The 23,635-nt window shown below is 35.7% G+C and overlaps 3 protein-coding genes across 3 annotated transcripts; all 3 read left to right on the top strand.

Annotated features, from left to right (window-relative positions):
• The first annotated feature begins 146 nt into the window (after positions 1-146).
• On the top strand, positions 147-8,298 carry zgc:153615 (SCHIP-1 domain-containing protein). The gene is made up of 7 exons (XM_017471211.3): positions 147-293; positions 1,565-1,668; positions 3,027-3,144; positions 3,969-4,163; positions 6,242-6,365; positions 6,793-6,886; positions 7,130-8,298. Exons 1-7 carry the CDS (start codon positions 264-266, stop codon positions 7,185-7,187), a joined length of 723 nt encoding a protein of 240 aa, XP_017326700.1. The 5' UTR covers positions 147-263; the 3' UTR covers positions 7,188-8,298.
• A 6,556-nt stretch (positions 8,299-14,854) lies between these two features.
• zmp:0000001127 (interleukin-12 subunit alpha) lies at positions 14,855-17,738 on the top strand. Its single transcript, XM_017472329.3, has 6 exons — positions 14,855-14,980; positions 15,070-15,156; positions 15,580-15,621; positions 16,272-16,394; positions 16,941-16,982; positions 17,145-17,738. Exons 1-6 carry the CDS (start codon positions 14,855-14,857, stop codon positions 17,271-17,273), a joined length of 549 nt encoding a protein of 182 aa, XP_017327818.1. The 3' UTR covers positions 17,274-17,738.
• A 506-nt stretch (positions 17,739-18,244) lies between these two features.
• On the top strand, positions 18,245-23,587 carry txndc12 (thioredoxin domain containing 12 (endoplasmic reticulum)). The gene is made up of 7 exons (XM_017472330.3): positions 18,245-18,434; positions 19,030-19,090; positions 20,458-20,510; positions 20,733-20,806; positions 21,857-21,926; positions 22,343-22,426; positions 22,724-23,587. The coding sequence occupies exons 1-7, from the start codon at positions 18,350-18,352 to the stop codon at positions 22,801-22,803; spliced, it is 507 nt and encodes a 168-aa protein (XP_017327819.1). The 5' UTR covers positions 18,245-18,349; the 3' UTR covers positions 22,804-23,587.
• Positions 23,588-23,635: the final 48 nt, after the last annotated feature.

Here is a 23,635-nt window from a genome sequence, read left to right as displayed (position 1 = left end):
CAGTCTTCATGTCTTCTAGGGTTACTCATTCTCTCACGCTCTTTCTCTCTCTCTCTCTCTCTCTCTCTCTCTCTCTCTCTCTCTGCCTGAGTGCCTGGGAGTAATATCACTCTTCCTCCTCCCATCACTGTGTGTGTGTGTGTGTGTGTGTGTATGTGTGTGTGTGTGTGCGCGTGTGTGTGTGTGTGTCTTCAGGAAGCCTCTCTCACACACTGCAGTGGAAAGCAGGGTGGCTGCTGCTTCACTCGGCCATGCGCTGAACGATGGTGCATCAGGAGAAATGTGTTTACCAGGTGAGACATTTTTCAATCCCCAGATGATGGTTACAGACTATGATGTGTGTCTAGTTTTGATGTATTTAGGTGCCTTAGCTGGGTGCCATTACTATTTTTTATTTTATCCTTAGATTTCTCTCTGTATTCCATTGACTTATTAAAATCCTTATAATGTGCATGATGCTTGGGTAGAATTGGTACATTTAGGGTGTTTTAGATAATTGTGCTAAAGGTGACCTCGAATTAGGCTTTTGGTAGCTGTTTTCTGATCTCGTCCTCATGATCCTGGAGTTTTATCAGAATAACAGTACCTGATTAGCTGTTAGCCGGTAGCTCACTCATAGAATGTGCCAGAAAGCGTGACTGACTGATGGTGTTACATCACAGATCAGAAGCCGCCCTGTAATTGCGCTTATTCATGGCAGGCTAACTCCACCAGGTCCGAGCCAAAACACAAGAAAAGGCCGGGCGTGATGTGTTTTTAGGGACGGACAATATTGTCATGACATAATGAGCATTCCTGTTTATGTCTGCCTGAAGTCATGTCCATGTCCAGTAGTTGGTGTGGGACTTACTGTAATCTATAAAATGAACACAATTGGGGCAGCCATCTTAGAGACAATACTCAGGCAATTTGGAATTAGTCTGCCCCGCCCACTGAGGCGTCGACGCCCAAAATTTGAAAGCAGAATTATACTGAAACAGTTGCAGTTATATGGATGATAATGAAGAACCATTAGGAACATCAATTTGTGAATGTGGTCATGCCTGGCTATTTTAAAAAAAATAAAGAAATAATTAAAATCATTGCACAGCGCTGTTGAAATCTGGATTCTGATTGGTCGGAAGGTTTTTGACACAATTTTCTATAACAGCAGCTCTGACAGTAGTCCTAATACGTTATTGTTTCTATAGTAAGAATTTTAAAAAGAGACTAGTATGGCAGACGCTCCACAGGCTAATATTAAAGGGATGGAAACCATCTGCAAGAAAAGTCTTCAGGAGTTTAGGCTTTTCTTTTCAGTTTCTTGGCAACGTGACAAGCTAAATGTCTTAATAAATTCAAAAGAAAGAAAAAAGAGAGATAGATGAGGAAATGGCGTATATATAACGTAAACCTGCTATAACATAGGTTTTGGTTGAAATCGACAGCTAAATTAACCTTATAACTCCAGGGCAAATGATTGACTAAACAAGCTTTGGCTGATTTCAGGTACAGGGTTAAAATTTTATTTCCCAAACAGTTCAATACGTTTACATTTGCATATTTTAATGAATGACGTATCCAGGCCCAAAGGATCGAGAGGGAGTCCATCAGACAGAAACTGGCCCTCGGCAGTTTCTATGACGACGGGCCTGTTTTCTTCGCCGGCAACAGCTGCTCGTCCCCACGGTTTGTATTGTGTATATGCTCTGATTATGTAATATGTATCTGCTACTTGCTGTTATTATCTTCTTCTTCATGTGTCTTAAAGGAGCAGTTTGTCATTTTTACAGCCCTCTGCTGCCTGCAATGCAAACTGCAATTTAAATCACCTTCCTTTCTTCTTAACCAACCCCAGACCACCTTTTTTGGAAAGGAAAAAAAACAGCATATCTTATGGATTACCAATAACAGAAAAGACACAAAGTTGATAGGTTTTTTTTTTTCTGGGCTGTAAAATTGCAAATGGAAGCCTAAACGAAAGAAACGAATGACATCCATTGCATGGCGGTGTTGCAAATCACAGTTATTCTAAATAACTATGAATAACTGTTCATAACCGTGAATACTCATATAGTCTATGTAATTATGAGTATTAGAAGACTGGGGTCACTTTTAAAATTAGAAACGGCATCTTTAATGCCAGGTTTGGTTCAATTGGATAAATACCTCATAAACATACCTCACGTTGGTTAAATTCTTAATGAAAGCAAGTTTGATACAAAGACTCGCGTTATTTATTACTGAAGTGGTTGTAAGAGATTAAAGAATAACTAAAATTACAACTATATAATCTGTTTCTTCAGAATTTATCATTTTTTAAAACTCTTTTCCTTCTTTTCACCACAAGAGGCCACAGCAGAGCTTTATTCATCTATAACTAAACAATTATCTAGAAAATACAATATTTTGCTATCAAATATTACAAAATAATACACGTGTAATAAATGACATTTTTTTCCAAGAACATTTTTCCATCCCAGTCTTATCGACATTTCACATAACTAAACGTTTTAATACCTCGTAGATTCCCCCCCGTACTTCAATGGAGTAATTCATTTCTATGGGAACAGTCAAGTTAGCCATCAAGAAATTAAATTTCTGACGTGTTAGCGTATAGTTTAAAAAAATGAATTAAAAAACACATTTTGAGGGGTTATTGTTTAAATTCACCTCAAATGTTGTTTTGGTAGGAAATTGTTTAAAAGCACCATTTGCATGTATGACATAGTTGTATGGATAAAACATGATATATTAAGAAAATCTCAATGTCAAAGCCTCTGTGAGAAATTATGAAAATTAAAAAAAAAAAAATTCCCATCATGTTCTTGGAAAACTGAGAAAACAGTTCATATTTTATCAGGAATCATTACATAATCTAAAGAAATATCTATACCATGGACTACAGAACGTCTTCCATCCACAACATATGATTCCATATGGAGAAATAATAATAATAATAGTCAATTAATCTGATATCTGAAAACATCAATTAAACGTTTTCAGATATACAGTGTATATATGATTTTGTTTTCATCCTGGTGTAGGTTTCAGAACAGTGTGAACCTCCAGGTGTGCTTTGTGAATGACAGCAGCAGTGATAAGGACAGTGATGCTGAGGACAGCAGGACAGAGACGAGCCTTGACACACCCTTGTCTCCTGTGGTACCTGCTTTTTAAATACCACTATATACAGAACATAGACCCTGCTGAAAAAAAACAAACCCTCAGATAATTTGTAATGGTTTTAATGGTTATAATGCGAATTGTATTGGCTTTAATGGAAATTGTAATAGTCCTTGTGGGACTATTACTCTACTGGTAATTTGTTACCTTCTAATGGTGGCATGTTAAGTATATTATCTAGTGAATACCATTAAGGACCTACGTGGTTAAAATGCCCTACTATGTAATGGAAACCATTTGGTAACGGTTTTAATGGTTAACTGCTGATGGTTTGTAATGGTATTTGTAGTGGAGAGCATTAGAATTTCTGTGATGGTTTCTATTGTTTTGGGGTTTTTTTCAGTAGGGGAGTTATACAGCAGTGCATTATGGGATGGCACTACTGTCTTCTAAGGAATACAGCACGGATTAATTTGTTGATGTTGACTTTACATTGAAAGCTAAATTTGACTGACTAGAGTCCATGTATGTCCTTCCCTACGCCAGTAATGGACATTGTTATTGGTCTTCTTTTTTTCTGACTGCTTTAGCCATAGCTTCATACGGGATGTGGAAACCAGTAATCATTCTTAAAAAAATTTTTTTGGAATTTTAAATAAAAATGTTTTATATACTGCTAAAAGTGCAAAATTATTGGACAATAAAAAGGATTTTTTAAATATATATATATATATATATATTGATTATAAAAACAAGCCTATGAGCCAATGTAGGCTCTATACTGTATATGTAAATGTGTTGTCCTGGGTAGACCAACTGTACGGCAGTAATTTTGATCTTTTCTGATTTAATTTTCTGTGTAGAGTAAACAGAGCTCGTCTCTCTCGGACCGGGACACTTGTGAGGAGGAGGAAGAGGACGGGGAGTTTTGGCGGCTGCAGCGGCGGCTTGAGGAGGAAGCACGCGGGGCTCTGGCTCTGGCTCGGCCCATGGCACGCATGCAGGTGGAGGTGGAGAGACATGTGCAGCTACACCGCAGGTCTCCGGTGGCCGATCTGGTCAGTGACACACACACACACACACACACACACACACACACACACATGGACATTTGGTGTGTTCAGATGCTGACCGTGGCAATAGAAATGAAATTGAAACTCGAGCACTTCGGGTTTTTCTGATATTTCTTGGTACTTGGATTTTTCAGAATTGGAAGGCAGTGGAAGATAGTACACAAGAACACAGAAACGTATATGATTTAATGTGGGAAATGACGATCAAGAAACTCTGCTTGTGGCTTCTATGTGTTACATGATTCATTTGACACCATGAGGCCCTAGTGACAAAATCCCACTTTAAAAGCAGGGTTTTAACACTATTCTCTTTAACACTACTCAGGGTTTGATCTGATCTGATCTGATAAAAGTGCACCGTCAAGGGCAGTCCCGAATCCTAACGCTGTGGCTTTTTATTGGTAGAAAAATGGGGCCTTCCCAACAGTACCATTTGTTATGAATGAGAGAATTCATAATTTTTTTTTTTTAATCTAGCATGACTCAAAGCATACCTTTCTCGAGAGAAAGGAAATTATTCACAATAGAGAGTTACACCACTTATACACTTCTGCTTTCAGTTTTAAATATCCATTAGCATAGACATGTATTGATAAGTATTAACTGATACTTGTTATGCAGAAATAGTTTCCACCATTGATGGTTATCAATATACATATATACAGTGCATCCAGAAAGTATTCACAGCACTTCACTTTTTCCACATTGTGTTATGTTACAGCCTTATTTCCAAATGGATTAAATTCATTATTTTCCTCAACATTCTACAAACAATATCCCATAATGACAACGTGAAAGAAGTTTGTTTGAAATCTTTGCAAATTTATTAAAAATAAAAAACAAAAAAAGCACATGTACATAAGTATGCACAGCCTTTGCCATGACACTCAAAATTGAGCTCAGGTGCATCCTGTTTCCACTGATTATCCTTGAGATGTTTCTACAACTTGATTGGAGTCCACCTGTGGTAAATTCGCGATGGTCACTCTGACAGAGCTCCATCATGTCTCTGTGGAGAGAGGAGAACCTTCCAGAAGAACAACCATCTCTGTAGCACTCCACCAATCAGGCCTGTATGGTAGAGTGGCCAGATGGAAGCCACTCAGTAAAAGGCACATGACAGCCCGCCTGGAGTTTGCCAAAAGGCACCTGAAGGACTCTCAGACCAAAGATTGAACAAAGATTGAACTCTTCGGCCTGAATAGCAAGCGTCATGTCTGGAGGAAACCAGGCACCAGTCATCACCTGGCCAATACCATCCCTACAGTGAAGCATGGTGGTGGCTGCATCATGCTGTGGGGATGTGTTTCAGCGGCAGGAACTGGGAGACTCGTCAGGATCGAGGGAAAGATGAATACAGATACAATGAATACAGTATAGAGACATCCTTGATGAAAACCTGCTCCAGAGCACTCTGGACCTCAGACTGGGGTGAAGGTTTATCTTCCAACAGGACAACGACCCTAAGCACACAGCCAAGATAACAAAGGAGTGGCTACAGGACAACTCTGTGAATGTCCTTGAGTGGCCCAGACTTGAACCTGATTGAACATCTCTGGAGAGATCTGAAAATGGTTGTCCATCCAGCCTGATGGAGCTTGAGAGGTCCTGCAAAGAAGAATGGGAGAAACTGTCCAAAAATAGGTGTGCCAAGCTTGTAGCATCATACTCAAAAAGACTTGAGGCTGTAATTGGTGCCAAGGGTGCTTCAGCAAAGTATTGAGCAAAGGCTGTGAATACTTATGTACATGTGCTTTTTTTTTTTTTTTTTTTTTTGCTTTTAATTTTTAATAAATTTGCAAAGATTTCCAACAAACATCTTTCACTTTGTCATTATGGGATATTGTTTGTAGAATTTTGAGGAAAATAATGAATTTAATCCATTTTGGAATAAGGCTGTAACATAACAAAATGTGGAGAAAGTGAAGCGCTGTGAATACTTTCCGGATGCACTGTATATGATGATGATGATGATGATGATAATAATAATAATAATAATAATAATAATAATAATAATAATAATAATTACTGTCTAACAATGTATCCATGGGGTGTTGCCGCAGTTGCCTCACATGCCACACATCAGCGAGAGTCTAATGAAGAGGAGTCTGAGGCCCATGGACCTGAGAGACATGAGTCTGGGTCAGTTACAGGTCATCACCAATGACCTCCACTCACAGATACAAGGTGAGGTCAAAGTTCACACACAACAATCTAGAGCTCAGCAAAGGTTCTATCAATTTACATTATCAACACCTTACACTCAAATATTAATTCATCCAGGAATACATTATTTAAGCCCCAGTCATCTTACAGCATCATACCGAGACAGATTTTTTTTTTAGCCGCTTTGCTTCATTTTTTAAAAACAGAACATAGAGTATATTAATCTATAGGACATATTTAGATTTCTATTAACCTTATACTGGTAAAGTAGTGTAGTAGTAGTAGTAGTAGTAGTAGTAGTATGTCACTTTGCAAGAAATCAAGAAACACACTGTAGAGATCAGAAGGTCATCATATTTGTATTCTATGTTGCCTTTGATAACTAGAGCAAGGTCAAAGTTCAGTCCATGATGATAGTGTGTGTATATTTTTATGATTTCTCCTGCAGGCCTAAATGAGGAGCTTGTGCAGCTGCTGCTCCTGAGAGACGAGCTTCATATGGAACAGGACGCAATGCTGGTGGATGTGGAAGACCTGACCAGGTCAGAAAGCCTCTCTTTATTTATTTATTTATTTATTTATTTATTTATTTATTTATTTATTTAGTTTTATTATTATTTTAACAGTATAATATGTAGTATATGGTGTACTTTTGTGTGAAATCAAGTTGAATCAAAACTGAACTAAAATTTGATTCACTTAAAAGAATCAACTCAAAGAAAATTGAATCTTAATGCCAATCACTATTGACAAAGTCCATTTATTTATTGTTCCTTTTCCCTCAGGCATACGCACAGTCAGCAGAGACACATGTCCAAAAGAAAAGGCGCCTGCTCCCTGTGACCTCCTGACCCTCTGGAGCAGTTCAAGGTCGTTCGACAATGTTGTGATAGCGCTCGCATCTCAGCTTAACTAGACGCGCGTGTCTCTTTTCATGTGTTCCAAGCTTCATGTGGATGTGTTCAGTGTCAATCAGTCATGCCGTGAGCTTTCATGCATGCCCACACTAAAGCAGTAAGGAATGTACAGGTCCTTGGTGTAAGACTTGCACGCTCATGTGGGGCATAAAACCTAAAATCTATATATAGTATAAAATGGATCAGCGTTACTAGATATTGTTAAGCTGTACGAGTGTAAGGTGCATTCTGCAGCGAATTTGTTCAATATCATATACAATTCACTTTAGAGAAGATCTGGCTTGTGCAGATTCCATACATTTGTTATGAAAATCCCACAGATAAAGGATCAAATTCTAATTATAGAGTTCTAATTCTAGTTCTAATTCTAGTTATTATGTCAATATAGTTATATTTTTGTAATTTTATAGTTAGATTGTTTATCATTCTAGCTATTCTATAATTATAGTTATATAGTAATTCCATAAGTCTAGCTATTCTGTAATTATAGCTATAATTCTTTAACTCTAGCATTATACCTCTCTAATTTTATTATTTTATAGGTGTAGTTCTATCATTATTGACTTCTAATTGTAGTTGTACTTGTAACGCTCACTATTTTATAATTAGAGTTATAATTCTATAATTAGGTAGTTATAATTGCAGTTAGAATTCTACAATTCTGGCATTGTAGTTATAACTCTACAATTATGGAGTTGTGGTTATAATTCTTTAATTCCCTAGCTATCGTTTTGGTTATAATTCTATCACTTTTTATAATTATAAAATCACTTTAGCATTACATTTATAGTTCTATAACTATTGAATCCCACACAAAAGTACAGAATGAGGATTATAGCAAGCTTCTTTTTTTTTTTTTCTGTGCAAGCAAATTTGCAGCTGTATTAGCAATGGTTTAACCGCCTTCCGTTAGAAATAACGTATAGTCTTAAAATTTTTGCCATAATCCTTGGTTTAGTCACCCAAAGGCATCGCAGAACACTTTGTTAAATGGTGGAGCATTAAATGTTGTCTCTTAACATTAAAATGCGTTTGAAGATGATTATATATATATATATATATATATATATATATATATATATATATATATATATATATATATATATATATATTACAGTTTACCCATTATTGGCAATTAAATAAGTGAAAATCATTAAATCTGTGTATTTAAGGACGTTGTTTACTCTCAGATTGTAACCGAGACGCTAAACCAGGGGTGGGCAATCTTATCCGGAAAGGGCTGGTGTGGGTGTAGGTTTTTATTCCAACAAGCAAAGCCACACCTGAATCTATTGAAAGCCAAGATCAATTGATTAAATAGTTATGCCTCCTGCTTGGTTGGAATGAAAACCTGCACCCACACCAGCCCTTTCCGGATAAGATTGCCCACCCCTGCTCTAAACAAATCTAAATGTTATTAGACATTAATTTATGAGACAGCTTAATTCTAGCTTATAGCATTCTTTGTTTGCTAATAAGCTTTATTTGCTAAAGTAGGTAACACAAGATTATATTCCAATACTGAAGCAGGGTAAAGAGATCTACTGGGTAAATTTTAAAACATTTGAAGCATTTGTTTCTATCCAGAATCATTGAATGACCCTGAATACAAGACAGAATGGCATAATAACTAATAACCAATAACCAAACTACACATCACCACAGAAAATTTTGTGTTAATTATTTAGGGACACTAAACTTGTCCTCCATGCGAACTTGCACTAACCACAACTTTAACCGCAATTTTGTTACCAAAACTAAAAGTTGTTGCCACAACAGTGTCAGCAAGATTTCTGCTCAAAGTCTAACTGCCATTGCGTGTAAATATAACCGAAGCAAGTTTTTGATTCTCTTGATGATATTAAGCAACATTCCTATTAAAGATTAAAGCTTTTTTGATTGCTACTAAACAGCCTCCATTTGCTAATGTGTGCTAATGTGGCTAGAGCAAGGTTACATTCCGATGTTGAAGCAACCCTAGAAAAAATGTTAACACTTAACATTATCTCTGGATCGTATATGATTTGTGCAAGAGCACTTACCTTGTCCTTTACCGTAAACTTTAATTTAATCTCAACTAAACACAAGCATATAAAGGTTATTACAGCCATTTCTTGCAACAACAACAAAAAAAATTCTTACGAATTACAGCAAGCCTTTTCTTGAATTAATAAGTGTCCGCATAGCTAAAGATTTAACTGCCGTCAGGTGTAAATGTAACCATAGAACTAAAGCTAGCTTACATTCCAATAAAGAAGGAGAACAGGAGATTAGCTAAGTAAATAAAAAAGAAATGATGTAACAAAATAACCAATAACCAACAGATGACCGCAAACACCTGAATTATTTTCTTCGAAGTCGTAAAATGAGCTGTGAGCGCTTACCTTATTCCTAGCCATGAAGTTTAACTATTTGTAACTTTACTTTAAATTGGTTAGTGTGGTTTTTTTTTTTAATGGAAGAGCTAATTTTCTATTGGCCAACATCTTTTTTTCCATTGTCCAACATCATTGTTTCTTAAAGCAAGATCATATTGGGAAGACTAGCTAAAGTGACATGTAGCTATCGCTTTAGTATAGCTACAGTTTAGTAGGTAAAAGATAAATGATTTCATTATAGAAAAGCTCGTAAGTAAAAGAAAGGTTATGGTTCAAAAGTCTATAAACCGTTTTAACACAATAACTTAAACAAAATGTTCCATGAAATCGGATCCATTATTATTCAAGAATATGTTATGTGAAACCTAGAAAAATCCATTTCCTAGCAGTGTGAGAAATCTTTGTATGAAATTGAAACATGAAGACTCAGATGAGCAGATCTGATGACGTGGTTAGTATTTAGCTTTCATGTTCATCATGAACTATTATATGTCGAATTGTAAGAACTTTATTTTTCAGATGTGCGACAGGTTTTACGGACAGGAAGCTCGGAAGTGTGGAATCAGATATGCTAACGAATAAAAATGATCAATAAATAATGTACTTGCAGACATTTCTCTTCTCTGATGTGGTTCTTTTATTTTATTTTATTTTATTTTTTTTTTACAAACATTACATAACATACCACAGCTTCGAATTCTCGATTCTGCTTGTTCAGAAGGTGTTGATTAATTTTAGTGCTTGCTGTGGTGTTCAGGCTGCTGTTGGTTTGGGTGGTGGTATAACAGTATGGGGAATGTTTTCTCATTTCTCACCCATTGGGCCCCTTAATACCAATGGGAACGTCCATGAAACAACTTAGTTCCTGTTATAACTTACATTATAGCAGCTATATACTCTCAACAGCCGCTATTTTTTTTCCTTTTCTTGATAAGCTTGTCATGTTACTCGGAAACCAGAAAACGTGAACTCCTCTCTCCTGAAGATTTTCCCATGGTGGAAAACCTGCTGATTGTTACAAAGCTGGAGATTACCTTCATAGATGCTAAATAAACCTCTCTTTTCACCATATTCACCATAATAATAATAATAATAATAATAATAATAATAATAATAATAATAGAATGATATATTTTTTCTTTGTTTTGTTATATATTTTTCCTTGTTCTATAAAAACACTGTTTAATTCTGTTTATTATTTAGTGTTAGATCATGTGGAGAGTGCTGTGTTGAATCATTCATGTGTGCTTCCCTTTTGCAAGTTTTAATTTCTTTGTTTCTTTCTGTTTTTGAGAATGCCTGACATCTGACATACAAACAAGAATGCTTGGGCTGAGATACTTTTTTTTTTTTTTTAAATAAAGTTTTCACATCCTGTGATTTCAAACTTTACATAATACACAGTTTTTTTCTTTTGGGGGGTATTTCTGCTCCTCGTTTGTATTCTAAAGTGAAACACACGTCATGTTTGATAAAAGGTTAGTAATGTCCTTAGGGAAGCACATGACTACTGACTACTGTATGTAGCCAGAACCATAGTGTTGACAGTTTTACAAATGCTTACTCACAGATCCTCACTATACAGTGAGGTAATGTCAAAATACCAGGTTAATGAATTCTCAGAGGGGTAGTCCCTATAATCCCTCAACTTCGTGGTCCGTCAGTATCTTACACTAAGAGCTAAGGAGTTCTGGGGTCAAGATCGAGGTCAAGGAGTCATTCCTCAAAATATTATGTATCTTGACAACTAACATATGTTTAGAAACAATTTAATAAACACAATTATACATATTATTTCATTTGTCATACCGCAAACTTAGTTTCTTAAGTTAAATTAAGTAACCTTTAAATTCATTAAATTATATAAAAAAGCAAGAAAATACCAAAAGTAAAATTTTTTTTTTATTTCAACTGAAATATTTTCATTTGAAAATACAATACAAGAAAATTCAAGAAAATTCTGTGAAATTATTTGCCAAATTTTAAAGAAAAAAAAAATCCTAAAGATGTAGTCTTCTGAACTATTAGTGGGAGGAAACTTGTCCGTAAACATGTTATTCTAAAAGTGCAATGTTACAAAGTTTCTCTTTTTTGCATTGTAGCTGAAAAAAGCATTATATATATATATATATATATATATATATATATATATATATATATATATATATATATATATATATATATATATACACACACATATATATATACATATATATATATATATATATATATATATATATACACACACACACACACGCACACAGTGAGGGAAATAAGTATTGGACGTATCAACATTTGTTTCAGTAAATATATTTCCAATGTGGCTATTCACATGAAATGTTCACTAGACAGCAGTATTGTACCACTGTATATATAAATAAAATAAATTTCTAATTTCTATAAAATAGGAACATTGCAAATAAGAATTGAATCAAACCACAAAATCAGTGCCAATATCATAAAACATGCACTTCAACATTACAAATTAAACACTTGTTAGTGGAACAGTAGTAGAACAATCCGGAGGCCATTTTACTGTCAGCTGATTTTTCAAAGATTGAATTTTGGGTGCCAGCTTACTTCCCAGGTTGAGCATGGGGAAAAAAACAATAAAAATTAACAGACGAAAAAATGTCTGCTGAACTCACGTGGCAGGGGTTCAAGCGGGAGAAAACATCCGAAATGGTTTTAAACAATATTTTTCACAGTTAAAATTAACAGACGAAAAAATGTCCCCTGAACTCGCCTGGTTCAAGTTCAAGCGGGAGAAAACGTCCAAAATTGTTTAAATTATATTTTTTATTACTCACATACAGCCTCTCAATGGAAAATAGAAACAATAAAAACTGGCAAAAATATACTTTCTAACCACTCATCAACAGCTCCTCGAATTCACTTGCAACCACAAGAAAATGGCCAGCTAACCAATGGGGAGGTGTGGTCAGGACAAAAACTTAATAATTTTAATCCATTTAACTTAAAATTATTCACACACTGAAATATGTCTAAAAATTTGTAGAATCTACTTACGTTTTTATAGTAATGCACTCAAACTTAAATAATTTAAGTATGTTATAATTAAATTGTTAAGTAGATATTAAATCTGGGCTAACAGTGCACAGCACTGTTGATGTCTGACTTGGTCAAGCTGACAGGAAGGCCACGGTAATTCAAATAGCTACGCTTTACAACCGTGGTGAGCAGAAAAGCATCACAAACACACAACACATCGAACCTTGAGGTGGACGGGCTACAATAGCAGAAGACTACATCTGGTACCACTCCTGTCAGCCAAGAACAGGAATCTGAGGCTAAAGTGGGCAGCAAACTGGACTGTATAATTGATAAATCTCAATTTTTGCAGATGGTAGGGTCAGAATTTGGCATGAATGGCGAATTCATGGACCCAACCTGCCTTGTGGACACGGTTCTGGCTGCTGGTGATGTAATGATGTGGGAGATGATTTCCCAGCAAACACTGTCCCCTTAATACCGATCAAGTATTGCTTTAATGCCACAACCTAGTGGAGTATTGTTGCTAACCAGTTTCCATTTTACACCTTGTGGAATCCAAGTACTAGGTAGCTCCTACTGTATATGCATTTTTCTCTCATCGCACACAGGCTTAACCGAAATGTTGCTGAAAACTGGGCCACGTTTTTGTGAGGAAGTAAAATACAAATCAGTGAAAAAGAAATAAACTGTGGTGAGAGCGCTCTTGAGGAATGCACAGGCCTGCCACACACTCCACCTCAGAAACAGGAAGCGGTTCTTCAGGCGTACCTGCACGTGTGAACTCAAGCCGAAAGCATGTAAGAGCGTTAATTCCCTCCGCCACACACCACTGTAGCCATTTTCATTGGAAATTACAACAATAAAACCCTTGTGTGTGTGTTTGTGTGAAAGATAAAGAGTTTCATTTGTGATAATATTAACATAGTGTAAGAGGAAAGCCCCTGTGAAAAGTAAACCCACACACTTATATATATATACAGGTTGGAATGAAACATGGCATTAGAATTTAGAAACACCTGCAGCCATGTTGAAGACCATCTATCCGTGTAAGTAGCACAGGGCAGCAATAGTTTTTTTTTTTTTTTTTTTTACATAGATATTCTGTAACATTAATTTTTTTACAATAACAACTACTACTTCTTCTTCTTCTCCTTATTATTATTATTATTTTATTATTATTATTATTATTATTATTATTATTATTATTATTAGTAGTAGTAGTAGTAGTAGAAGTAGCAGTAGTAGTATTCTATTATCAAATTTAGCTTTTTGCACAAATATATATCTTTATTTGTTTCCATATTTACAACTTACAAGTTAATTATTAAATTATCTATTAATATATGTAAATATGAGTTACTTATTTGCTTAGTAATATACACAATTTCTTTTACTTTTATTGCTTCTTTCCTGATTTTTAACTATAAATTAATCTTTTTGTTAAATTATTTTGGCTTAATTGTATTGTTTTATTGTTTTAAGACTATATGCTTTCAATTTTATGTAATAATGCTACATAACAATAACAGATAGTGTGTAGCCTCTTATGTTTAATTTAGTTTGCTTATGAAATTAATGTAATCACAGTTAGTATGCTGTTTGTTTATTTGTTTTTTTTAACTTATTTACTTACTTTCTTGCTTACTTACTTACAGTCTTAATTACCTACCTTCATATTTACTTACTTACTTATTTACTTACTTCCATATTTACTTATTTTCTTACTTACTTATTTATCTACATTCTTATTTACTTACCATATTATTTATTTATTTAACTACTTTCTTATTTACTTATTTTCTTACTTACTTTCTTATTTACTTACTTTTTTATTTACTTATTTTGTTACTTGCTTTCTTATTTACTTATGTTGTTACTTACTTTCTTATTTACTTACTTTTTTATTTACTTATTTAGTTACTATCTTATTTACTTACTTTTTTATTTACTTATTTAGTTACTATCTTATTTACTTACTTATTTAATTGCTTGCTTTATTTATTTACTTACTATCTAATTTAATTATGTACCTACTTTCTTATTTATTTATCTCCTTTATTATTTAATTGATTTCTTATTTACTTACTTTCTTATTTGTTTGTTAGTTTATTTATTTATTTATTTATGTATTACCTACTTTCTTATTTACTGACTGCCATTTAGTCTTTCTGTTGAAATCTTTGCAGGTTTGTTGCTGTCAATGCTGTCTGCGGTGTGCTCGGCCGGGCCCGCGGGAGCGCGCAGCGAGCCCGTGCACCTCTCCAGGGACGCGTGCCGGGGTCTGGGTCGCGCGCTTCTGCGGAACGTGACGAATGCGCTCGAGATTGTATGTAGATGATATTCGAGCTGGGAAGAGGGGCGTAAGTAAATGAGCATAGTGATAAATGTAGGTGTATTTTGTTGTTTCCGGTACAGGATCAGCTGTTCAGAGGATTAAACTGCACGGAGCAAAGCGCTGAGCTGACAGCCAGCACGAAGACGCTGTCCGCGTGCACGCCGCTGGTGAGCCAACTTACTGTGTCCCAAAACCACACTCTGTTCACTACACAAACGCAATACCCATGATGCACTGTGTGCGGTTTCTAGTGAGTGTTACTTTCATAAAAGTCAAAAGTTTGTCTGAAATGACATTTGATTATTCATTATTAAATGGTCTTAAGCTCAAATGTTCATGGCTACATCCATACTTACAGAAGTCTGGCTTTAATAGGAACTTTTGGTTGTGTGGTTCAGGACAAACTTTATTATTTAATAGAATTATTTAATAATTTAATAGAATAGAAATCGAATGATTTTGGAGGCAGGGTGTTGTAGCTAGTTATCAAACCGTGTTATAATTACTGGCCACAATTTTGGGATTACAGTAATTACAGCACATTCGCTAAGAACAAATGACTTAATTCCTTTCTACCATTCATCCAACAGAACCTGATGTGCTTGGAAGGCACCGACTTCACTTTCGATGAGGTACGCTCTTTACATTCAATCTGAATCACATCCATTCTGATAGTGTTATACACACCCTTGTTGGCATTCCCTCATTATTTTCTCACTCTCCTTCTCTATTGCTTCCTATAAATGATACTTTCTAATAAATTGCTAATATCAACTTTAGTTGGTCAGATAAGCCCTTGGAGGTCACTGTAGACTTCCATAGCTAAACTTACCCAAGAGTCACTGCATCCAAAATGACGGGTGAACCCATGGAAAAACAACCCGAAATGGAACAGTTTTTGATTGAACTCCTTTAACTATACCTATACATCGCATCATTAGTTTACTCTGAAGGCTATTTAATACACAGCTAGCTATTGTGACAGATTAGTCACCTGGGTAGGTAGCTAGCTAGTTTGCAAGCAAGTACTCAGCATTAACAAAAAAGAGCACACTCCTATCAAGTCCTCATTTTTACAAACTCAAGTCTTGTCTTAAGCCAATTTTCACTCTCATACTTCTGTTTGGTTAAAATGAACTACCTCATTTTTCTCACAGCCGAAGTAGCTAGCTCATTCGGCTAACTTGTAGTTACTGGCCAGGTAGTTGATTAATAGCAGAAAACGTTTAAAATAGTACTGTGATGTGTGTTTCTCTTGTGTAATCACACTTTTGCACCACAGGATGAATGTCTGCAGAGTGTTTTGGAAGATCTTCGATATTACTGGTCAACCTTTAAATCTTACCGTGATCCAGATCGAATCCTGGAACAGTCAGTGCTCAGAAGCATAGAGAACCTCATGCAGGTATGAGCCAAACAGCTAAAATACTTCTTATAAGAATGATAAATTATCTGTCTTATGTTGTTTAACGAGCAAATAAAAATACCTACCTGATTAGCAAGCTAGTAAATAGTTCAACAGAAGCAATTAGTTCTTGCTAGCTAAAGTTACCACAGAATTGTTGCTAGCTAGCTTACTTAGCCAACCAGTGACTCCTCCTGTTGAAATTCAGCACAAACTGGTATCAAATGAGCAAATATTTGACAAAAGAGTTACTGTTTCCACCCTTATTTGTTTTTAGAAGCAAAACTCTTCAAATGAAAATATTTGCTGAATTACCTAGTCCACTATCGCTATGTTATATTTGCATAGCATTAAGAACTTATTTTAGCCGTTTATAGCTATTGTGCTCTTGTTTTATGCAAAGGAAAAGGAAGTCAATAGAATATAACATTTCCCAAATGGTTCATTGTATGTTGTTAAATATTTAGCCATGACTCTGATTAAAATCATTTAGCTGAAGCAAAATTGCTTTCTTAGTACGGCGTTATGACAATAATTTTGTTTCAGGACTGCTTTTCTTCCATGCTTCTGGATGGTGCTCAGGTTCAGGTAAGGCAGAGTACACAAAGTGAAATTAATATTTATATTTATTCATATTTACTAACAATATTATTTATTAACCACCCTACCCCATGTTTTATTCCTTATATAGTGTTTTTACATGGAAATATAAACAACAAATATAAACTCATGCTTCGGTTTGCTCTGCAGATCTCCGCGCACAACGAAAACTCCTTCGAGAGACGCCTAAAGCTCTGTAAAGTCCTGAAAGGCTTTCAGATTCGCACCATCACCATCAACCGAGTGCTGAACCACATCGTCAGCTCTTCACAGATATGATCACGATGAAGCTATTTATAGCATTTACCAAGTTATTTATCTCACACCAACTACCCAATAACGTTTTGTCTTAAAGACAGCATCCAAGTAAATCTGACTGTTCACGGTTTTATTTAAAATTGTAATGTTATTTAAATATATTTATTTCAGCTATTTATTAGTGAATTTTATGTTTTGGTGTTCAGAACGATGCACTGTCTCAATTAAACGTGTTGCAGTGAAAAATGTGAAGTGTTTAGTGTGGGTTTTTTTGTTTTGTTTTGTTTTTGTGAAGAGTAAGACACAATTTGTCACACCATTATATTTCATTTTATTAATTTTATTCCTTTATAATGTTCATACATAAATAAAGTGTGTTTTAAGGCAAGACACTACAGGTGAATAGTATAATTAAAAAAACAACAACAAAACAATGTAATCACAATAAGTCTATGCCAGATAAGTACTAATGCTCTTACAAATGTTTTTGTATTTGAATCTTTAAATCAAAATGAATCAATTTATGCAAATAAAGCTTTATATAATCGAATGTGCGTAACTCTGGATGGTGCTAGAATTAAAATATTTATTTGTAATGATGTCATTTTAAATGTATTTGTTCTCGTTTTAAATGTCATTTTATACTGTAAAATTATAGCATAAATTCAACAATTATTAACAATAATTACAATTGATAATTTTGTAATATCCTTCTAAATAGTGATATGAATGAAAATGTACAATTTTCTATATTCACTCCATTTAAAAACACCCCCCAAATACAAAAGAAAAGAAAAAAAAAAGATTTTGAAATGTAAACCATATTCAAAACGTTCCCATCACTGGAATTTGCAACCTCTGGTGTAATCCCGAACGACTCTTCACTGCCTAGATATGTGCACTACACACAACTCCGTTTACACCCTACCTAGTGCACTACGTGTCTAATAGAGAGCGGTTTGGAACGCGGGAAAACAAATAGGATGTCCGGCAGAGCTGAAAATCCTCCACTGTCGAAGCCGAGACTTGGAGCTAGTCAGGGCTAGCTTTTAATGCTAACGCGAGTATAATAATAATAATAATAATAAATATTAAAAATGCAGGTTTTAATTAATATCGCTTTGATTTTTATTTTGTTTGTCTCGCTTTTCGGAGGCATTTCAGCGGAGGGAAACGGAAGAGGTACAATTTAACGATATATAAATATAAATGTTATAAATAAAGAACGCTAGCTAGTGTTAGCCGGTTATCCTGATAGCTAAGCTAAGTAAGTTGGCGAGTTTGCTAGAGTCGCTAGTTGACCATATAATTATAATAATATATAATATATAAAATGCCTATGTACAAATATCGATGCTGTTTCAAAATATGATTCCCCCCGGAAAGCTATTGTGTGTGTGTGTGTGTGTGTGTGTATATATATATATATTAAACATTTGAGCCAAACCCCAGTTAAATTAACCTAGTGAGCTCATTTCTGTTACCGCCTTTTTATATTAAAAAAGTAAAAAATGATAAAAAAAACCTAGTTTGCTTCTGAAACATTAATCAAGAATTTCATTCATTATACATTTCCGTTGAAAAATAAGAAGGTCTAAAGTGTAAATTTCAAATCGCTTCCATGTTAGTAAAGTACACTATAGGTCGTTGTTTCATTACGACACTATGTAGTGCGCCTAGATAGGAGACGAAGAGCTGTTCGGGATGCAGCCTTTCTTTAACTTCTGGGACGTTCAGGGACTAGTTCACTTTATTTTTAACACTGTTTGTATTTTAGGATTTGGGGAGCACATCCACTGGAGAAGCCTGGAAGATGGGAAAAAAGAGGCAGAAGCCAGGTGGAGTCCATGTTACCTACCGTTTTGGAGCGTATTATTTTCCTCTAGCAGCATGGCACACAGTGTGTTATTCCTCTTAAATCATAGCAGTTTTGCCAAATGTTAGAATTTTTATTTATTAAAGAAGGACACGTACGTTCTGTCTGCTTGTAGTGATGTTTACTGTCAGGGAGTGTCGGTGAAATGGGTTAATTCCTGTTCTCGCTCACGTAATAGCATCTCCAGCGGATATAAAATGTCTAAAAATCTATATAAAAACCAAGATATGTTTGCATTTCCTGGTTGCGTAAGTATACACACCCTTTGCTTGTAATAATCAGCGCTCCGTCTTTTTGGTTAGGAGTCCACCAGTCTTGATCAAATTTGGCCATTTTATTCCACTCTTGCTTCCTTGTGAAAATGCCCCCAGATCTTATAAATTGCCAGGAGGTCTCCTGTGCACAGTGCTCTTCAATGTGTTCCACAGGTTTCTGACAGGATTTAGATCCGGGCTGAAGAAGAAGAACGTGAAATTCGTCTTCGTCTTCAGCTGTCTATTATTCTAGTATTCGGAGCGATCTAGGGTGACTAGAACCCCAGTCCTGTCCGAAGAAATGCTGCCACTACCGTGCTTCACCGTTCATATGGTGTTCTTTGGGTTTTTTTGCCAAACATAATTCAGAATTATGCACAAAAAAAGGTTCTAACTTGGTCTCGTTGGACCATGAAACATTTGGCTACGTGGTTTAGTAGTCGGATGTTTTTTGTTGTTGTTTTTTTTTTTTTTTTTTTTTTTTTTTTGAGAAAGCGCTTCCATCTAGCCACCCTACCCCATAACCCAGACATATGAGGAACATGAGATTGTTGTCAGGTGCAGGGAGTGTGGAGTACTTTCCAGATGTTCCTGCAGCTCCTTTAATGTTGCCGTAGGTCTCTCGGCAGCCTCCCTTAAGTTTTTGTCTTGCCCTTACGTAAATCTTTGGAGGGATGTCCTGTTCTTGGTGATGTCACCGCGGTGCCCCATTTTCTCCAGTTGTTTTTCATGGCCTTTGCCATATTCCATGGTAGATCTAATGTTTTTGGAAATTCTTTCATACCCCTTTCCTGATCGATATCTTTTGATGTTGAGCGCCGACACATGCTTTATTAGCTCTTTGGCTTCAGCAGTCGGATGAAACCAAGATGTCAAGGAAATCCTACAGAAACAGCCGATCTATATTTGGGGTTAATCAGAATCGCTTCGTTGATGATAACTGTACGATCGTTAGGAACATTTTCAACACACTTAATTTTTTCATATTAAAAAAGTCTCTTATTGCATGTATTTATTTCTTTATAAAGTATGATATTGAAATGTTCTTTCTTTCATAATCCCTCATTCTGCATAGTGGACTACCTGTAATGGTCATCATTCATAAGACCTGGTGTGGGGCCTGCAAAGGTATGTTCTCCCCCTCTCCTACTAAATATAAATAATAACCGATACTCCTTCTACAATACCGTATTTAGTCCGAGTGTAAATGTCCGTGGTGCCGTTTAACTTCTGCAATCTTCTGTATGATGATTTAATAGTAATGAGATGTTAAGATGTTTGTAGCTCTTGGTTCACCTGAAACTGTTCAGATTTGTATCTTTGATTCTGTGCTTCCCAAAAAAAATAAAGCGCTGAAGCCCAAGTTCTCAGAGTCGAAGGAGATCTCCGAGCTGGCTCACAACTTCGTCATGGTTAACTTGGAGGTGAGGTTCTGTAACGCGCTTGTTTCTTGCCAGGTCACTGATATTATTAAGGAACCTTTCTCATGCTGAAGGTCATCAGCCGAGACACGGTTTGACTGGAGGCTTACCCTGCTAACAAGCTCGTAGCTTCCAGTTTAGACTCGTGCACAAGCCTATAATCTATATTCCACTCTATATTAAGTTCCATTCAATTCTATATCCTGTTCCTTGCTGGGCTGTGTATATTAAATTCCGCTCAACGTTCCAGTCCATTCAGTTCATTCTATATTAAACACCTTCCTATAGTTTATATCAGATTCCATTATATACACTCTTCTGTATTTTATTTATTTCCATTTCATTCTCTGTTCCATTCTCTTATTAAATTTCTTTCATTCTGTATTCCCCTCTAAATTTTATTACATTTCAGTCATTATATATTCTATACTCAATTCCATTGGACATAAAAAAAAAAAAAAGCAGTCGTATTTTCTACCCGGTTCTAATTCATTCTATATTCTGTATTCCATTTCATTCTATATTAAATCACGCTCCATTCAACATTTTCATATACATTTTCGTTCTGTTCCTAATTTGATCAAATTCCATTCCACAACCTATTACATTTATTCATTCTGTATTATAAATTCCATTTAATATGCTACACTCTTTATTCCATTCAGTTTCTATACCGTATATCCTGTTCCTACAGTATCTTCCACCCCATTCTTCTATTTTTATATAACTGTACTTTCTATTCTGTTTCCTTAAATTTCATTTTCTATTTTAAATTCTGTTCCATTGTATATTCGATATTAAATTCCATTCTGTTCTATAAGCTACATTAGCCACATAGTTCCAGTAAAAAGCTGTAAAATAAGGACGTGTCAGTGTATAGGCTAACAAATCGTCTGTATTTTTCAAAATGCTCATCTGTCGGAGTCAGCCAGTAGAACCGGGTAGAAAATATGACTGCTTTTATTAAAGCACAAGGTTAAAATAGCAGTTCATACTGATGATTTGAGATACTAGTGCAATAACTCTCATCCAACCAAATGTTCTTATTGTAAGGATGAAGAAGAGCCAAAAGACGATGCCTTCAGCCCAGACGGAGGCTACATTCCCAGAATTCTCTTTTTAGGTAGGAAACTAGTTTACATCATTGTGTTTTTGTTATACTAATAATCAGCCTATATAAGCAAAATAACTGAGTGTTTGTTTGAGTTTGCTTGGGGGGGATACTTGTGTATTAGAAACATGATATTTAAGTGTAGGATAGCATAAGAATAATTTAGTAACTGACAGTGTATTTTAAGCATGTTGTTAATATTAAATCAACAACTAGAACAACATTTATAGTATTATGACATCTCGGTGACATCATGTTATATTTATGATGATGTCCAAGATTTTTTAAAAGTTCATCCTCTGAAAAAGTTGCTCTGCTTTTATTCTATCCTACTTTTTGTAAAATTTGGAAACCATGTCAGCGTAAAGACCCACGAAAGCTGGAAACACGAGGTGCGAACGTAACCCTCATTTTGTTTTCCCTCGTAGATCCCAGTGGTAAAGTCCGTCCTGAGATCACGAACAAGAACGGAAACCCAAACTACAAGTTTTTCTACAGCAACGCCGATCAAGGTGCGACTGTGCATGGAAATGAAGCCCGTTCTGAGAAATGCTGCTGGTGTTTGTGGCGAGACTGTGGGCGCAGTTTAAGCCGTTTCATTAGTGTTTCCCCCTTTGCTTCATTCCAAACATTCTGAATCTCACAAGCTTTCAGTTTTGTTTCGTTTGACGTGTTTTGTATTATGTATTTTCTAGATTTTTTTTTGGATGTTACTGCTTACTGTTTTTGTGTTATAATGTATAATAAGGCAGCTTAAGTAGGTGAAATGATGCCAGAATGATTATCTCCCATTTGCATCTCATCTGCAGTTGTAACCAGTATGCAGGAGGCTCAGGAGAAGCTGACTGGCGACGCGTTCAGGAAGTCACACCTGGGTGACGAACTGTGACGAGACGCATGAAGGCAGCCTAGCTAGCTCGCAGCTGGTACACCACACTAACTACTGCACCGTTTGGGTTCAGCCCTAAACCTCGACACCTCATTTCAGCCCACAAACTTCCAGAACCCCATCTGTGCTGCACCAAAATCATTTGTTTGCTTTGTCTGTAAAACAGCATAAAATGAACCGAAGCGGACTCGTTCAGTGTCCGTCGGCCAAGGGTGCTACAGAATTATTTTTTTTCTCCCAGGGGTGTATATATACACGTAGGAATTTACTCGTAGGCTCTGTTCTTTATCACGCCTTCATCTAGCTGTTAATCACGGAGCAATACGTTCACATGGCTCTGGGACTGGTCCTGATTTTGTTAAAATACTGAGCACACCATGAGATGATATGTGGGATATCACGTGCTTCCAGGCCACATCTTTGTGTAGTGGAGACTCCCATGAAGAAATGGCCTTATTAACCTTCACTATTCTGTTCTAGTATAGACTGATCCCAAACACGGGCGATTTTTATATTTATGATCTTAAATAGTCCTAAAATTTACCTAAAATATATTTCTTATCCTGTGAAATTTTCTGTAAGCCAATCTGCAATATATGGATTTGCCTCTGGTTTTGTAAGACTTAGGGTTTTTATTGTGAAACGTCTTTAAATGGAAACAGGAAGTGACACAAATGGGTGTTTAATGTGGTTGCCACACTTTTTTTTTTATTTTATTTTTTTTTTACATGGATGTATACAGCCAAGTGTACAATTAAAGCTGGTACTTGATTGATTAACGTTATCGAGGTTTGTGAGGTGATGTTCGTACACCCCTGTATTTTACAGCAGC

Source organism: Ictalurus punctatus, chromosome 7, assembly GCF_001660625.3.
Source record: "Ictalurus punctatus breed USDA103 chromosome 7, Coco_2.0, whole genome shotgun sequence".
In the NCBI taxonomy this organism is placed as follows: Eukaryota; Metazoa; Chordata; class Actinopteri; order Siluriformes; family Ictaluridae; genus Ictalurus; species Ictalurus punctatus.
Note: the sequence above shows the minus strand (reverse complement) of the source record. Positions and strands in the feature narration are given on the sequence as shown.

Coding starts and splice junctions, on each gene's coding strand:
- txndc12 (XM_017472330.3), top strand. CDS start 18,350: ATGCAGGTTTTAATTAATATCGCTTTGATTTTTATTTTGTTTGTCTCG. Junction 18,435..19,029: donor AGCGGAGGGAAACGGAAGAG/GTACAATTTAAC, acceptor TTTGTATTTTAG/GATTTGGGGAGCACATCCAC. Junction 21,927..22,342: donor TCCCAGAATTCTCTTTTTAG/GTAGGAAACTAG, acceptor TTTCCCTCGTAG/ATCCCAGTGGTAAAGTCCGT.
- zgc:153615 (XM_017471211.3), top strand. CDS start 264: ATGGTGCATCAGGAGAAATGTGTTTACCAG. Junction 294..1,564: donor AGGAGAAATGTGTTTACCAG/GTGAGACATTTT, acceptor TGACGTATCCAG/GCCCAAAGGATCGAGAGGGA. Junction 4,164..6,241: donor GGTCTCCGGTGGCCGATCTG/GTCAGTGACACA, acceptor GTGTTGCCGCAG/TTGCCTCACATGCCACACAT.
- zmp:0000001127 (XM_017472329.3), top strand. CDS start 14,855: ATGCTGTCTGCGGTGTGCTCGGCCGGGCCCGCGGGAGCGCGCAGCGAG. Junction 14,981..15,069: donor TGACGAATGCGCTCGAGATT/GTATGTAGATGA, acceptor TTTCCGGTACAG/GATCAGCTGTTCAGAGGATT. Junction 16,395..16,940: donor GCATAGAGAACCTCATGCAG/GTATGAGCCAAA, acceptor ATTTTGTTTCAG/GACTGCTTTTCTTCCATGCT.